Source organism: Anopheles darlingi, chromosome 2 (genome assembly GCF_943734745.1).
Source record: "Anopheles darlingi chromosome 2, idAnoDarlMG_H_01, whole genome shotgun sequence".
Lineage (NCBI taxonomy): Eukaryota > Metazoa > Arthropoda > Insecta > Diptera > Culicidae > Anopheles > Anopheles darlingi.
In genome coordinates this window covers 94825395-94840620 of record NC_064874.1, presented here as the reverse complement: position 1 = coordinate 94840620, position 15226 = coordinate 94825395, and the positions used below count along the sequence as shown (strand labels likewise).

At 44.6% G+C, this 15226-nt stretch overlaps 5 protein-coding genes across 5 annotated transcripts; 3 read left to right on the top strand and 2 right to left on the bottom strand.

Annotated features, from left to right (window-relative positions):
* Nucleotides 1-12: 12 nt before the first annotated feature.
* LOC125949093 (maternal protein tudor) lies at nucleotides 13-7185 on the bottom strand. The gene is made up of 7 exons (XM_049675789.1): nucleotides 7078-7185; nucleotides 5006-7013; nucleotides 4731-4931; nucleotides 3964-4622; nucleotides 3661-3883; nucleotides 2836-3598; nucleotides 13-2766 (listed from the first exon to the last, which is right to left on the bottom strand). The coding sequence occupies exons 2-7, from the start codon at nucleotides 6970-6972 to the stop codon at nucleotides 976-978; spliced, it is 5604 nt and encodes a 1867-aa protein (XP_049531746.1). The 5' UTR covers nucleotides 6973-7013; nucleotides 7078-7185; the 3' UTR covers nucleotides 13-975.
* Nucleotides 7186-7836: 651 nt separating this feature from the next.
* LOC125949100 (uncharacterized) lies at nucleotides 7837-9730 on the top strand. Its single transcript, XM_049675800.1, has 2 exons — nucleotides 7837-8239; nucleotides 8315-9730. The coding sequence occupies exons 1-2, from the start codon at nucleotides 8150-8152 to the stop codon at nucleotides 9386-9388; spliced, it is 1164 nt and encodes a 387-aa protein (XP_049531757.1). The 5' UTR covers nucleotides 7837-8149; the 3' UTR covers nucleotides 9389-9730.
* A 20-nt stretch (nucleotides 9731-9750) lies between these two features.
* LOC125949103 (uncharacterized) lies at nucleotides 9751-10549 on the bottom strand. Its single transcript, XM_049675802.1, has 2 exons — nucleotides 10333-10549; nucleotides 9751-10274 (listed from the first exon to the last, which is right to left on the bottom strand). The coding sequence occupies exons 1-2, from the start codon at nucleotides 10547-10549 to the stop codon at nucleotides 9769-9771; spliced, it is 723 nt and encodes a 240-aa protein (XP_049531759.1). The 3' UTR covers nucleotides 9751-9768.
* An 87-nt stretch (nucleotides 10550-10636) lies between these two features.
* Nucleotides 10637-12136, top strand: LOC125949101 (secretion-regulating guanine nucleotide exchange factor). The gene is made up of 3 exons (XM_049675801.1): nucleotides 10637-10827; nucleotides 10890-11836; nucleotides 11904-12136. The coding sequence occupies exons 1-3, from the start codon at nucleotides 10816-10818 to the stop codon at nucleotides 11986-11988; spliced, it is 1044 nt and encodes a 347-aa protein (XP_049531758.1). The 5' UTR covers nucleotides 10637-10815; the 3' UTR covers nucleotides 11989-12136.
* Nucleotides 12137-12261: 125 nt separating this feature from the next.
* LOC125949098 (uncharacterized) lies at nucleotides 12262-14295 on the top strand. Its single transcript, XM_049675795.1, has 2 exons — nucleotides 12262-12402; nucleotides 12475-14295. Exon 2 carries the CDS (start codon nucleotides 12581-12583, stop codon nucleotides 14159-14161), a length of 1581 nt encoding a protein of 526 aa, XP_049531752.1. The 5' UTR covers nucleotides 12262-12402; nucleotides 12475-12580; the 3' UTR covers nucleotides 14162-14295.
* Nucleotides 14296-15226: the final 931 nt, after the last annotated feature.

Below are 15226 nucleotides of genomic sequence, written 5' to 3'. Positions count from 1 at the left end.
AAATTTGAGACATTTTATGTGCATAGACAGAGATGCTATTATTTGCCAATTCCATTCTCTCCCTCATTCACTTCGAAGATGAATGGTAATAGGAAAATCTTACATAGAACTTTGTCTTTGTGTAAATAAAGCTATAGTCTCATATTCAACGACAGATCGCGAGATTTATTTGCTCTATGTTATCATTTATTTCTATTGGATAAACACTGGTGAACGTTTTATGGTGTGTAAAAATATAGTAACCCTTGCTCTCGTTGATAAATTCTTTAACATTCGCTCTTTTCTTACTCGTATTTTTTGGGCTATTGCTTGAAATAGGGTTTCCCGAAACGGTAATATTAATTTTTCTATTATCCCATTGTATTAGATGAATGTGTATGGATTATATCCCTTGAATCTATCAGTTTCATTTCTGCTGTTTAAAGGCACAACCATTATTACCAGAGAAAAATAAATTCCTGTATTTAAATTCGTATTTTCCTTCTATTACCCTTTTTGCAATCTTTAGTGATTTTGATGAATGGCGCACGAAATCACCGAAACCAGGGGAAAGTGAAAAAAAACCCCTCACTCACCCCATTCTTGCAAATATTCAATTAGTGAAAGTAATAAAAATAGTTTTCTAAGGATTTCATTATTTAGTGCACCGCCAGAGAGAATTAAAGATATCAGTTATTTCCCTAAAAGTTCTTAAAGTTTTTGTTGTTGATAAATTAGCTTACATTGCTCGCGTGGCAAACCATGGTGAAAATTAATCGACTGTACAGCACTAGAGCAATGTAATTGAATCATTGAATAAGGAGCATGAATAATGAAAATTGCTGTTCTATGAGATGAGCGATAATTCGTTTGTTTGATGGGCGGTCAAGTATCGTTTCCCTTTCATTCTTGTTCATCGTAAGTACGGTACGTTTAGAAAACACGAAAAACATTGAACGAGTTTATGATCGTTTCATAAGATATTGACTCCAAGCTTCAGTGTTCCAAAAAATCCAAATCGCTATTAGTTCGGAAGAAAGCTTGCTTGGGTTTATGGCGCTTGAGTGAATTATCCTCAGAGGACACATTCACCACAGAAGCATCCATCATCTCGGTGCTTTCTCCTTCTTTTATGTGATCCTCCACATTGACACCGGATGATGTGAACAGTCGTACAATCATTGGATCGCAATCATTGCGTACGATTTGGAATGAGAACACTTGCTTTCCCGAATCGGTCAGCTCGATGAAACGGTTACGAATACGAGCCCAACGCTTAGTTCCTAGTGCCTCCTCGTCCGTCGGCAAATAGTGCTCGAGGCAACACTTTTTGGCCAATCTTGAGATTTCTTCGATGCCTTCAGGCATCCGACGAAGCTCAATTGCCGTAGCACGGTTGCCGTAATCGACCAGTAGTACTTGGTGGTATTTTGAATGGCCACCATTTACTTCCGAGAGCACTAGGCCCCGACAATACTTTCCACTGGTGGCCAGCTGAGCCAAACAAAATAATCCATTATGGATTTCTTCACCAGTGATCACCTCACACTGAGCCGCCTTAGTCGCGAGCAACTCTTCCATATTTCGCAGAGCATCGAAGCAGTTTGTGATTTGAATGTAGAATTCGGCTGGTGAGATTACGTGACTAATATGGGCTTGATCATCAAGTTGATAGCTATCATCAAGCCGGTTTTCCTCACATAGCAAATAGAAACTGGAGTTCATTGAATCCGTACCACTGGCCCCATTGGGATTTCCTTTCTCACATAATGTTACCAGCTGGTCAACAATGTTACGCCCATTGAGGAACAATTCCACAGTGGCTGCGATCGGTCCCGGGCTGTACAACTGAACAGTGAACACGGTTTGACCCATAGCAGCAAGCTCCAGGAACTTTTCCTCGGCTTCAGGTGACCATCTGCGAACGTTTTCTGGCAAACGAAGGCTACACTTGGTGCAAAGTCTAGCCAATTCAGCAATCGATGAATCCAGCCCTTTTAGTTTGCGTACGGTTGATGTGTTGCCGTAGTCGAGGAAGAATACCTCATACTCTCCGGGACGAGGAATAGAGAGTAACTTCGCGCGATACCACAGCTCATCGTCTTGATATTCTGCAATGCAAATCATCCCAATTTGTGGTTGATCAACATCAGGAAATTTGCTCACATCTGAGAGATAATTGGACATCGTATCCAGTGGATATATATCGCGCTCAAGCTGTAGATAGAATTCGGAAATTGAGTCGATGTGACTTGTGAAGCAGAGCTGGCCGGATGGGACGTAGTACATGCGTACGGCCAATTTCTTCTCAACCAACATTTCCGCGATGTCCTTTTCACCGCATCGCACGCTGATGTAATGCACACCCTGCGCTTCTGCGAGGAACTGTACCTCTACTTCTTCCAACGAGCGCAAGATTGTTGTCGCAACCTCTTTCCATGAAGTATTCTTCTTTCGTCCCGTTTCTGCCATGGACTCTAGGCTCATTGGCTGTACGAGCAAAGCACACTGCTTGGCGTACACTTTCCAACGCATCAGATCATCATTTATATCGCGTAGCGAGCTCTTTTTGTTGCTTGTTACTATATCTGTGTGGCCATAATCAACGAATTGTATGATAAGATCGTCATGACTGTCGATGATCAAAGCCCGGTACCATAGATCGTCCACGGAATACTGTGCAATGCAGTAGCGATCAGCAGAAAAATCACGCAAAGGCGGCAAGGAGGAGGAAATGATTTGAAGAGTCTCCTGTAGCTGATTCAAATCCCGCATGTCACTTTCGAGCTGCAAAAATACAACATTGATTAATGCTTTGAACATTGTGCTGGCATGGTCTCTTGGGTGCATGCCTACCTGGATGAACAATTGACATGGATTATCCACGTGACAAATACGAGCGCGATTTTTTTGAGTGTTACCCTCATGATCCTCGACCGATGGTCGCACTACAGCTCCTTGAACTGGTGTGGCCGTCTGACGCTGATTAAATATGCTTTCGTATTCCAAATCTGCGACAAGTTGCTTGTCTTTCAGCACGCTTACGATGCTGTAATCGTTCGACGTAATGTCCACAATCCAAATATCATTTCGAAACTCCATCACCTTAAGAGTCAACTCGAACCCTTCCGTTAACTGCGTGATCTCTAGCTTGATTCGCTCCTCATCCACACCGGCAATAGCTGCCATCGGTAAGTAAATCCGATGAGCGAATGCACTATACTCTAAAAACTGCGGTGCCAACCGTTTAAGATCACTATGCTTCACATGTTCACGCGATCCATAATCTACTAGCAGGACTTCGATTTGTTCGATATCCTGAAGTGAGACAATTTTTGCTCGGTACCAGTTTCCATCATGCTGCGACCGTGAAGCACAAACTTCACCCATAGTAAGTTCGGCTAACGGAACAGACGGTTGCTGACACTCGTAATACTCATATAGATCATCTATCAGCTTAGTCACACGATCGTTCCACAGCACATTCTGAACATGGAGACAGTTGGATGATTCAACGTGAGTAACATAGACATTGAACTCGCTCAGCAGGATAGGCATTTGCGTTATCGTAGGAAGCGCTTGACTCGTTAGTGAAGGTACAAGCAGCGAAAGTACCAACCTTTAAAAATGGAATGGTTAGCTTTCAATTGATTTCCTTTTTTGGATTTAAAATAAACTTACTTTTCTTCATTGGTTACATCAATCACCTGGGCCGTGCAGTATTTGTATATGCTTTGCAATTCATCCTCGATATTGGAAACGTCTGCGTGAACATCACAGCCATCCTGACGACAATTGAAAATAGCATCATGGCCACATAATTTCACTCGGAAGTTAGTTAAGCTCTTTAATTCTATCAGCTGCACCTTCAATGTTTGTCCTTTCAAGCGATAGAGATCAACATCTGTAAATAGATTATAAGAATGTGTTCATACATTTTCAATGTAGTTGCGTTAATGATTTAACAGTTATTTTAATACCAACCGATTAATACTTGCGAAAGTAAACCATCGCTTATAAGTTGCATCTTGAGGTCGTTGCCCTTGGATTTTAGCTTGCAGTGATATTTGGTTTCTCGTAACTCTAGAAACACAGCCTCGATCGACTGATCATTGTTCAGGTAATTATCGATGCGGTTCTGAAGTTCCTTCACCTCACACTGCAACCGCACTTCGGGTAGTGCACATGAAATCGCTAATGGCGCCAAACGCCCAAAGCGACGTTCCACCATCCAGAGATCGCTCGGTGAAACGATGAGTTTGTTGCCACCGTCCACGACCTCTACTTTGTATCGCTGATTCGATTCGTTGTATTTCAGCACGCGTCCTCTATAGTATGTATTGTGCTTTGGGTGTCGTACAACCACCAAAGACCCGGTGGGCAGTTTCGATGTCCTCGGGTCTGGTTGCTGGTTTTGCAACAGTTTCTGATGGTGCTGTTGCTGGTTACTTTTGTTGCGGTAGTGCTTCTGTAGCTGTTTCATGAGATCTTGATAACGCTCCTCGTCAATGCGCAAACGCACGTAAAATTGTTCCGGTGAGTGCCACCATGAGAGTATCACCTCCAACTTGCAGTTTAAAGGGACGATTTGTTCTGGCAATGCACTATTGTATGGTAAGTATTCATCCGATGGCGCTTTATAGCTAGGAAAAAAGATAGGAAGGAATAAATTTTTAAATATTTTTCTCCACAAACGGTGCAACATATAATGTAATAAACTGTCAAAATGTGTAACATTGCAACAAACTCACCTTTCGATGATTTCTGATGGAGCGATGTTTTGTTGTTCGTGGTTGGTGGCTAACTCAGGTGATGCATGTATTTGAGCAGAATCAGACAGTGACCCGAATAAAATTTCTGGTTGCAACTTTTCTTTATGCTTTGATTGGATTCCGCTACCGGATTCCTGCCCGCCACGATCATCATGCTCATAGTAGTACGGGGTTTGGATTCTGAGGAGAAATGAGGAAATAACATTGATTACACATTCTAGGCTTCTAGGTAACGTGGTCTACATTCGGCATACCGTTCCTTGCTGAACCTTGGAATGTCATTACGTGCTACTGTTTGGGAGGCTGGCGTGTATTCATTGACTGAAATCTGTTTAGAAATATCTGGTGGTTGCTGTTTGCCTGTGTTTGCGCTTGAAGACGATTCGCGACTATCACTGCTACGGTTACTATCACCACCGCGATTCTTCCTCTGTGAGAGTTCATTACTAGCTATCGTAGTCGTCTGTTGCGGTTGAAGCAATTGTTGCTCATAACCGGAGCTTTGGTTACCTGGAACAGGCCCAATCCACTCTTCGGTCGTGAGATCGATGTAGTCACTGGCTATTGCCGACGATGATACACCGCTGGAGGAGAATAGTTTAGCTGATTCGCCACTGTTAGACAGTTTTGTGTTAAGACTGTTGGAAACACTGACTTGCTGCTGCTTCGGGTACTTTTGGTGACTGCTCTGCAACTCTTTGTTGAATTTGATGGGATTTTTCAGTTTCAAAAGTGTTTTTGATATGTTGGCCACTGGCGTTTGAGATTCGTCGAACAGATTGACAATTGTAAGGCCCTCACGTATATCACAGACGATCAACTTGAATGGTTTGCGTTCGCTGTCTGCTGCTTCCGATAACATTTCGAGCTGTTTCGTAGACAGGTTAATGGTCTCCTCACGCGACGAGGAATCCCCTATGGATCCTTCAAATCCTTCCAAACAGCATTCAAATGCTTCAGGGCGCTGGTGTGTAAAGGCAGGCGATAGACGTCGTAGCATTCCACGTTCGATTTTCAGGCTGTTACCGTAGTCTATCAGTCGCACCTTAAGGACAGGGCTAATTTCCACTACAACCGCTCGATATACATCATCTGTACCGAGCTCCACAATTACGGCGTCTCCTATGTCCACTACAGATGGGATCAGAGAACCGCCACCAGTTCCATGTCCACCGTTATGACAATAGGCGGCCAGATCATCCATCATCTTATCGAACGCGTGGACATTGTCAAGCATGTGAACGTAGAATTGCGCACAAGATTCGATGTAGCGTATGACAACCGGATAACTAGCTCCCCGTACCAAGCTTCCCGGAGCCGGAAAACGGTACAAATTCGCTTGACACAGCGCCTGTAGGCGATTGAATACATTGTCACCATTGTCGTATAGCTCACAGTACGAAACGAAGGCAGCTCCATCCGGGGGCATCACTCGTAGAGTCAATGGCTTACCGGCCACAACGCGCGAGAAAAGACCTGCAACATCTGCATTGATATCCTCCAGTTTCCGAACGCCAGCCAACGCAAAGCGCGTCGAAAAAATCTCATAACGTAAGAATTCTGGTGGTATCTCGTAGAGATTAGCCGGATGAACCGTTTCGGTGTGGCCATAATCGACGTACGAAATGGTGCACAAACCGTCGCGACCGATAGCCGTTATTAGTGCTCGGTAGATTGTTAAGTTGGGAGTGTATCGTCCTAGACAAGGCATGCCGAGCTGCATCTTACGGGTGATGGTTCGAAGAGGGACGCGAGCTAAGGCGCTCATCATCTGTTTCAGAGCAACGTCAGCTGATCGCTGTTGTACCATGAACTGTTTTGGTCCATTCTGGATATAGGACACGGTAACATCGTAATTCGCACCGACGGATAATGAGCTCGCGTTAAACGTGAGACTCCCGGTGGCTACGAGTGTGGGTGTAGATCGGCCTGCCAATGATCCTGGCGCACCTGAGTTTACATTTCCGGAAACCGGTGTCCGTAGAACGTCATGTTTTCGGGATTGGCTGCTCGATCGTGGGGGATGGGCGGATCCTGCTAGATTGCCGTTGGCATAGTTGCTACCGTCACGTGAAGGGGGTTGTTGTGGACGGTATGGTTCTGCTAGATGCGGCGCGTAACCATAGTCCCCGAGAGCGTTTCGGTTCGAATTGAGATTTGGGGTGCGTAGCGATCGCGCCGGCTGCAAATTTTTGGCCGCTTGGTACCGATTTACATTCATATTTCTGAATCTAAAGCAACTTGCCGCTGCTCCAGTTTTACCTGTAACCAACCAAACTACAAATTAATCAATCTCATTAGATCCGATGCGATCAACCGTACTTACAACGTGGTACGTGGTAAGTTGTTGGTGCTGCGCTGCGCGAGGATGGTAATCGTTTGTAGAATCTTCAATCGAGGAATTGGAGTTACTAGGACCGCTTGAGAGAGAGCATTTCTGTGAAAGTATTATTTGTATGATTGAATTAGATAAGTAAAAAGTTAACCAACCGGTACGAAGCGGGTGCGAATGGAAGGTTTACGCATCAATGCAGTGCGTCTCTTTTCGGATTTCTCCGAAACTCGGTCATGGCGCCCGTACTATACCGTTAGTATTATCCGGAGCGTAGAGACCAGGCCGAAAAGAAACGAACGCATTTTCAGGTTGTCCGATAAAGGACAGACAAAATTTATAGCCCGATGCGATCATCGTTTTTAAGCGATTCATTTTCCGCTCATGATTCTCGGCAGGTTTGAGTGGCGGTAATTAAAAATAAAATCAACCACCTAGTCCGGCATTTTGCGATGAGGCGCGGTAACCTGCAACCTGCAACCTGCAAATTTCTCTAGTTTGCAGATGTACGATTTTGTACAATTTCTTCTCTGTCGATATCCCAAGTTCTTTCTGGATCTCTTCCACACAATTTCTAGTTTCCACGTTCTCGGTACTTACCCCAAAATGCGGTTTCGATTTTATTCGTCTTGATGATCGCAGAAATGCAAAAAAGATTTTTCCGAAGAATCGCAGCAAAATCAAACACTTTAAGCAAGTCTCGTAAACAGCACGCGAAGTGAAGTTTGTGGAAGTCGCTGCTGCATGGGTAGTATGCTGCATGGGTCTTCCGTCTTTGTTTTGGTTGGGAGAAAAATCCGTAAAATCTGTAAAAAAAACCTCAAAAAGTGGAAAATAATCAACATTTCTTACGATATTACCATTTTGGGTGTTGACGTGCCATCTCAGTAAACAGTTCCCGGTGTCGTTCTCATTAATTTCAATATATAGGGATTTAAGTCTGTGATAAATGGTGATCGACCCCGAGCTGTTCCTAGCAAGAGACGGCGGGGAATTACAACACCGCGGCGTTAAACAACTTTTGGACTTTTGTTAACGGAAAATAATCCCAGACGACGGCTCGAGGATGGAATCGCTCGAGAGCTTCGAACCGCTCGTCAACCCGATTCGCGTGTATCGTAATAACCGTAACCGTACGCTGAAAACAGGCGAAGAGGTGAGAAATGTCCAGGATTTTGTCTGCTTTGTACTTCCTAAATTTTGATCCGCTTCTCTCTACTTCTTGCTCCAGAAATTGGCAGAAGTACTGGCGAAGATTGCTTCGATGCAAAAGTCCGCCAATGAAACAGGCATCGACCGGACGAAAGTTCGTACTTACGCAGTGAAGCTTCGACTAAAGAAGAGTTATGTATTACGCTATAAGTGTTACGACTGCGGCAGCTGTTTCGCGAACCCAGAGTTTCTTGAGATGCACGAAGAATCTCACCTGGAACCTCGTAGAGGAGGTGACATCGATCTGCGACAGGAGACACCGGCATCGGGCAAGCAGAGAGTGAACCTGAAGCAGAACGCTTGGTTTGTGGGAGACTTTGAAGATGACTGCGACGAGGGCGACGAGGACGGCGAGGAGGAGCATATCGTACAGCTAGACTGTACAGTAGAGGAGGGCGAAGACATCTTCGACATCACGTTCGACCGGACCAAGTGCGAGAAGACGTACACTATGAAGTACAAGGTAAAGAAAGAACCGGTGGGCAAGTGCGAAGTCTGCGAGAAGTTGTTCTATTCCCACGACTGCTTGAAGCTGCACAAGCTGGAGCACGAAAAGTTTCTGGACATTGCAAACATTGAGCCTAGTATCAACATAAATCGCTCCCCACCGATTGAGGAGAGCACCATGACGCTGGATGATAGCTTCTACGAAGCGCTCGATGTAAGCGATATTCTCGAGCGAAATGGAAGTGCTGGCATTGGTAGGAAAAGTGCATCTCTCGACGGTGTATTGCTGTGTGATGGGCAACGAAATCCGGAAGCTGGATTTACTCTTAAGTATAGTATCACTCCGAGATCTTCTGGCAAAAGTGCAGCATTTGAAAGAGCGGAAAAAAGGCTTTCGGCCGAGACGAATGGTCAGCTCCAGTGTCAATTGGCTCCGGCGGAACAACAAACGTTAATCGTGAAGATGGAGCCTCTTTCAGAAACTGAGATAAAGCAAGAACCAGTGGACCCGATTGTCGATTCAGATTTCGAACTGACTGACGACGGTGCAACGCTGGAAACGGTTTTATCTCTACAAATTAAAAAGGAAGAGCCTATTGAGCCCGAAGAGAAAAGGTTGCGTCTTGATCTAGCCAACGAATGTTGATGGGTGGTGTATTGAAAGTATTCTAAGACGGTCACCGATCCGCTCTCATATGATTCGCCTCTTTGGTTGGGAGGTGCTCTTGCCATCAACATACCAGTGTGACCAAACCGTCCGATTCTTATAGCTGGAGTAGGCGGATTGTGCTAGCGTACATTTGTGTATGAGTGGTTCCGTTAGGGAGCTTTTACCATATGGTTGTTCGTCTTTGCAGATTCCAGCCACCTTAAATATCTATTGACTGTGGACACTACGATACTCCCGGTAGCGCAACAACTCGTTGAATGGAGCACAAATGAATACTCACGCTTTTTCGCATTTTTCATTAATTTACTTATAGTGAAATAAAGAAATTCGATTTCAAAACAAAAAGTGATTGAACATCATTCATTCATCAGGTTTATGAGCTCAAGAACGCTGTGCTGTAATTTCATGATAATCCGCTCAGTTTCCCAGACTGGTTGCATCGCCAGGTTGACAAGTGTTACAGCCCTAGCATTGCAGGAAAACAGTTCCGGAGCTGCACCCGGTAAGGATGAGTGGCGGGAAAGACAATTTCTCAGTTCGTCCGGAAGATGAGTAACATCATAAGCGGCTCCATAGTTTCTGTGCAGATCACTCTGTTCATCTAACATGCTATAGACTCGACCTATGGGATAGGAAATGATCTCATCGATCAGTTCATTCCGTATGGTAGTGGCATCGGGACTCGTTTTCCAAAATGGATTGGTGATCCTTTCGACGGTCATTTTTTCGTTTTCAATGAAATCGTTCCCGTTAAGCTTGTTAGCCGATGGTATGGAACGTTTCGTACCGGCGCCGCCTGCTGGTATGTATAAACTCGGGATCCAATCGGGATCGAATACATCCCATAGCGGTGCGCAGAAACCTGTTGATGGAAGTCGGCAGATTAATGGCTTTTAAATTATTCCATATTCATGATTTACCTTTGAGGAAGTGTTTGGAGCAAACCGACAATGGATGCAGTATTCGCGTCTGATCAACGCCACATATTCGACACCACCAGAACAACCGCTTTTGTGCCAGTTGTCTCAGCCGATCGCAGGCGTAATCCGTCACCGGAAAAGGGAAATAGCGTACCGCACCTTGGCCTTTGCTTGGGAGGGATTCGTGTTTTTCGCATCCTTCAAACAAGCAACGCATTTGGCAAACCGCAGGTCCTGGAAACGAAGATGCTAAATTTATCCAACCAACTACACCAATAACTGAAAATTATTATAAATTATCTGATCCGAGAAAAAATCGAACGACGAATCGAGCATTATAAACAGATCTCGATTCTTGTTTTGCTATTTTTCTTCGTTGTGGGGGGAAAGTGGGAAATCCTTAACATTTTCGGCACTTTCGGCACTTTCGGCAATGCTTGGGATTACTACACCTGCACCTTGTTTCAAATTATCCGCGTGTTAATGTTTGCTTGGGTAAGTCCTCGATGCTCGGCTTATTATGGGTGGTATTGTGAATCTAACCTCTTCCGTTTCAGGGTGCCAATAGTCACGGTCAACTTGGACTGGGCTATTCATCGGAGCAGCAAACGCCACAATTCGTGGCCGATGTGCCTTTCAGAGAGATTCGCGACTTGCGTTGCTTTGCCGCCGGTGGTGGACACACCTTGTTGGGGCTAAGCGATGGGCGATTGTATGGCTGCGGCTGGAATAATCGGGGCCAGCTTGGAATGGAGCACACACAGGATGTCACACGATTCGGCCGGATTGGAGAGTATGAGTTTGTTAGTCTTGCTGCTGGCTGGGATGTATCGGCAGGAATAAACGGACAAGGCGAGCTGTTCGTATGGGGCTCTAATGTATGGCAGCAGATTGCGGAGCCAAAGGTCAAATTGGTAATACAGCCACAGAAATTGACTCTACCCTGCAAAGGTCTTGTGCAAAAGGTTGTCTTCGGTCTCCAGTATATGGCAGTTTTGATGGAATCCGGCCAGTTATGGGTGCTGGGAAAGTGTAAATTCTTAGATGGGCAATACCCGATAGTCGATGGTAGTCATCAAACGATACGTTGCGTGGATGACCAGGGTTCGATCGTAGATGTTGCTAGCGGCGAGAATCATCTGGTACTATTGCTGGCGACAAACCGTATAGTTTGTCTCGGATCCAATAAGCATAGTCAGTGTATAGACGAGCCTTGGCCCATCGCTGCACAAGATCTTTTAAAACTGGAATCCGGTTGGACTCATTCCGGCTTTCTATCGCGTAGCGGCGAAGTGCGATTGTGGGGACGGAATAACCATGGCCAGTTAGGACGCTCTGGGGAAGCTTCGTCTAAACCGCTTCCATTAGAAATACAGGATGTGAAGGCAGTTTCCGACATAAGCCTGGGATCGGAGCATGGCGTAGCTTTATCGAGCAGCGGACATGTGTACTGTTGGGGCTGGAACGAGCATGGTAATTGTGGAATAGAAAACATGGAGAGCATGTATGTATTCATATTCAGTAAGCATGTCATGATTATTACATTAAAATTCGTTCTCGTCCCATTATAGAACGACCCCGAAATGTGTAGAGCTACCTGTGCCGATTTCGAATGTTCTTTGTGGTGCTGGCTACACGCTTGCATTCAGACGCTAACAGTAACAACGATCATTCACCACTTCTCCGTGCCATAAACCAACGACAAAACGATTCGAGAGTAAAAATGTACAAAATAACCCACAATTAGCATGCCGAATCCTTTGGTTATGAGCTTTTTTCAATATTGTCACTTTAATGCCAAGGAACGCCCCCACTAAGTTGAAGGATCCGAAAGCATATTTCATTGTTGGAGAATAGGCACAAGTGAAGAGAAAATGACAAATATTTGGCAACTTGTTTATCACCGTTTATGAGTTTGCGACGCAGAGGGTGTGCTAGTAACGATGCAGAACGGAGATAATACACCTCCCTTTTGGTTATTCTTGGTAGATGGAAAACTCACTTTGCTGCGTAAGGCAGGTAACGAGAAGACTAGGTCACTGTGGAGCTTGATCTACCTCCATGACCAAGGTATGTAACTTGAAACAGGACGGAACAGGTACGGGGTCTTTAAGGTAGTCGAATGATCTGTTTGTTTTAAAGGGGAACGTTCTAGCGAAGAACAGCATCATTCGTCCAGTGATTGTGTCGCGCGCAACGTGTTGCAGTTCGAGTTTCAACTCTCATCTGTGTTTTCCATCAATCATAGATGGGCATTGGAAACAGTTCAGTGGTGAAGTGTGCAAGTAATCAGTTTCCAGTTCACAGTGAAGGACACGTCGATAACGCCGTCATGACGAATGGTGAGGTGTTTGAGCCACAGGTCACGGAAATGTTCTCCAGAGCCGTTACCTCTTGTACGGTTCCCGTTAGTGAGGCCTTCAGTGGCTACTGCACTGGTAGTGGCCACAACTGGCAGAGTCAACAGTTGATGCTCTCAGACGCTTCGATGCGACAATCCCGCTCGAGACATCGGTCATCGTTTGGGGATTCCCGCCTGCACAATTCGTACGTTGATGGGACCGTCCAAACCACGAATGCTCGCATCAGTGACATCCGACGGGTAGAGGAAAATCTGCGAATGGAGAGTTTGATGCTTGGTCTGAACCAGAATATTCCGATGTCTCGGTGCTCCACTCCGAGTCCAGCGTACTGTTTCCACTGCGATCACGACCATCGAGAACGCTGCTGCTTGTACGTTGGAGATAAGCCGGAAGACGGACCGTACTATTCTCGATGGAAGCGTGATCTAGAAAATCCAAGCGTACGGCCGCAGTATATTGCGAAGATTCCGGAAGCGGTATCCGGCAACAGCACTCCCTTCTGGTTTCCGGCATTTACGTACGCGAAGCCCGAGGACATCAAGCAGAAGATGATGGAAAAACATCCACCAGTACCACAGGTTTGGATGCGTCAGTACTACTATCCCATCGTGGGTTATGGGCATGAGCATCAACTACTGAATCAGGCCACCCTCAATCCACCTACACCATATCAACAGTATATGCAACAGCATCAGCAGGAAATCTACAGAATATGTCAGCCACACCAGCAGCAAATCAGTGGTTACAGTGTGAATCTTGCCTGTGGTCATGGTAATCACAAGTGTGAAGCAGTAGGTGTTACATCGCCTGGGTCATTATGTGGCCAGGCGCAATATCAGTTACCTCAACATATGCCTATGGGGAGTGGCGAATATGTTCAGCAAGTTGGCCAAACGCCTTACCATTACTACCCGGCCAATTACTACTATACACTGCAGCAAAAACCGCCACATCAGCATTACCTGCCGATGGTTTATCCAACAGTTACTCATGGGCCATCCGGTTATCTGCATCAAGGGAACTCGCATCACTATGCATCATCAGCCAACTACCCGGGCACGGTTTTACCACGACGGGAACCGACACCCCCAATCGCGGCCTCCTCAACCCCACTCTGGCTCCTGTTCTGTCAGAAGTTGTCTCGCAAGTTTCCGGATCGTTGTAAAAAGAGCTCACCAAGCAAGACATCTCGGTCTACAGGTAAGAACTACCATCCCGCGCGGCACAACCCTACGACAGTAAATCATCAAGTGCTTCCAACATCTACTATGTCCGACTATCTGCCGCTAAAGTACTCCAATATAGATCATCATCCTCACCATTTACAGTATTCGGTTACCATTCCTCAGCCTCATTATCCTTCATCAGTTGTTGTTCCCGGGCATCAGCCTACATTCTATAGTCATGTCCCGCAACAAGCTATGAACGATATGGGAATGTATTACGTAACACCTGCGCCGATTTGAGAGAAATGATAAAGAATACCAAAAAGTGTAGGTTAGTGGTCATATGTAAGGGCTATGAATGATTGACAAAGAGCTAGACGCTTTTTAATAGTATTAAGAAGAATATACTTTTATGAAGGGCAATAATAACTTAAGATATCTAGTGAGGTAATTTATTACCTAAGTTTTAAGATTAGTTATAAATAAAGCATTCTGAAACAATTGTATTTCATGTACACATACTCTCGTACTATTCAGAAATGATTCGTATGCCTCGGTTTTTCTAATCTCCTTTGACGGTTCATGGCAAACTTTAGAATAAAACAGTAAGTCATTCGAACCGTAATGATACAATGGTTCACTCGAATATCTCCTTAAAACGCATGTTACAGCAATATATAAAGTATCTTTCACTATTTTTGGTAGACAGTTTAGTTGGAAAATACATTCAACTTATTTTCTGTAGATTTCTAACCTTTGCCTAAGGATTCCCATTTCCTATTACAGATTTGTCTATTGTCACAAAACATACGAGTGGATGATTGTGGAATAAAATGTAAAATATAATGTATGGGGGAACGGGTAGGGTACCCGCCCAATTGCAGTATGGGATGTTTTACATTGCTAATAGCCATGCTGCAAACATGTTTGCTAAAATCCTGATTAGATTTTATTTAAGTTTCCATTAAAAAAAATCCATTTAAATTTCCATTTTCAAGTTATTCCAGGTATTCCATCCCAACGAAAACGAGTCTGTTTTGGAGAAGCACAATGAACGGTGAGTAGTATAGGATCGTTCACGATCAATTGAACAAAATCCATACGTAGGAAACGGTTTCCTTTGTGGTTGAAGTGCTAGTATCAAGTATCAATTAAATACTCAGAATGTGGGAATTTAAGCGGATAGTGTATGAGGTTGGATGAGGGCATACTGGTTTCAGTTTATTTGTTGATATAGGCCAGCGTATGTTACATGTTACCAGTATAGTTATGTGTCTCCAACATGATGACCATTTCAGTTAATAATGCTTATGAACCAAGAATTGATTAGTTTCCTTTAGGTGAGTTTTGTTTGTTGTTTTGTAT

Coding starts and splice junctions, on each gene's coding strand:
- LOC125949093 (XM_049675789.1), bottom strand. CDS start 6,972: ATGAATGTAAATCGGTACCAAGCGGCCAAAAATTTGCAGCCGGCGCGA. Junction 3,884..3,963: donor ACTTTCGCAAGTATTAATCG/GTTGGTATTAAA, acceptor ATCTATTTACAG/ATGTTGATCTCTATCGCTTG. Junction 3,599..3,660: donor GATGTAACCAATGAAGAAAA/GTAAGTTTATTT, acceptor CCATTTTTAAAG/GTTGGTACTTTCGCTGCTTG.
- LOC125949100 (XM_049675800.1), top strand. CDS start 8,150: ATGGAATCGCTCGAGAGCTTCGAACCGCTCGTCAACCCGATTCGCGTG. Junction 8,240..8,314: donor CGCTGAAAACAGGCGAAGAG/GTGAGAAATGTC, acceptor TTCTTGCTCCAG/AAATTGGCAGAAGTACTGGC.
- LOC125949103 (XM_049675802.1), bottom strand. CDS start 10,549: ATGCGTTGCTTGTTTGAAGGATGCGAAAAACACGAATCCCTCCCAAGC. Junction 10,275..10,332: donor CTCCAAACACTTCCTCAAAG/GTAAATCATGAA, acceptor TTCCATCAACAG/GTTTCTGCGCACCGCTATGG.
- LOC125949101 (XM_049675801.1), top strand. Junction 11,837..11,903: donor ATAGAAAACATGGAGAGCAT/GTATGTATTCAT, acceptor GTCCCATTATAG/AACGACCCCGAAATGTGTAG.
- LOC125949098 (XM_049675795.1), top strand. CDS start 12,581: ATGGGCATTGGAAACAGTTCAGTGGTGAAGTGTGCAAGTAATCAGTTT.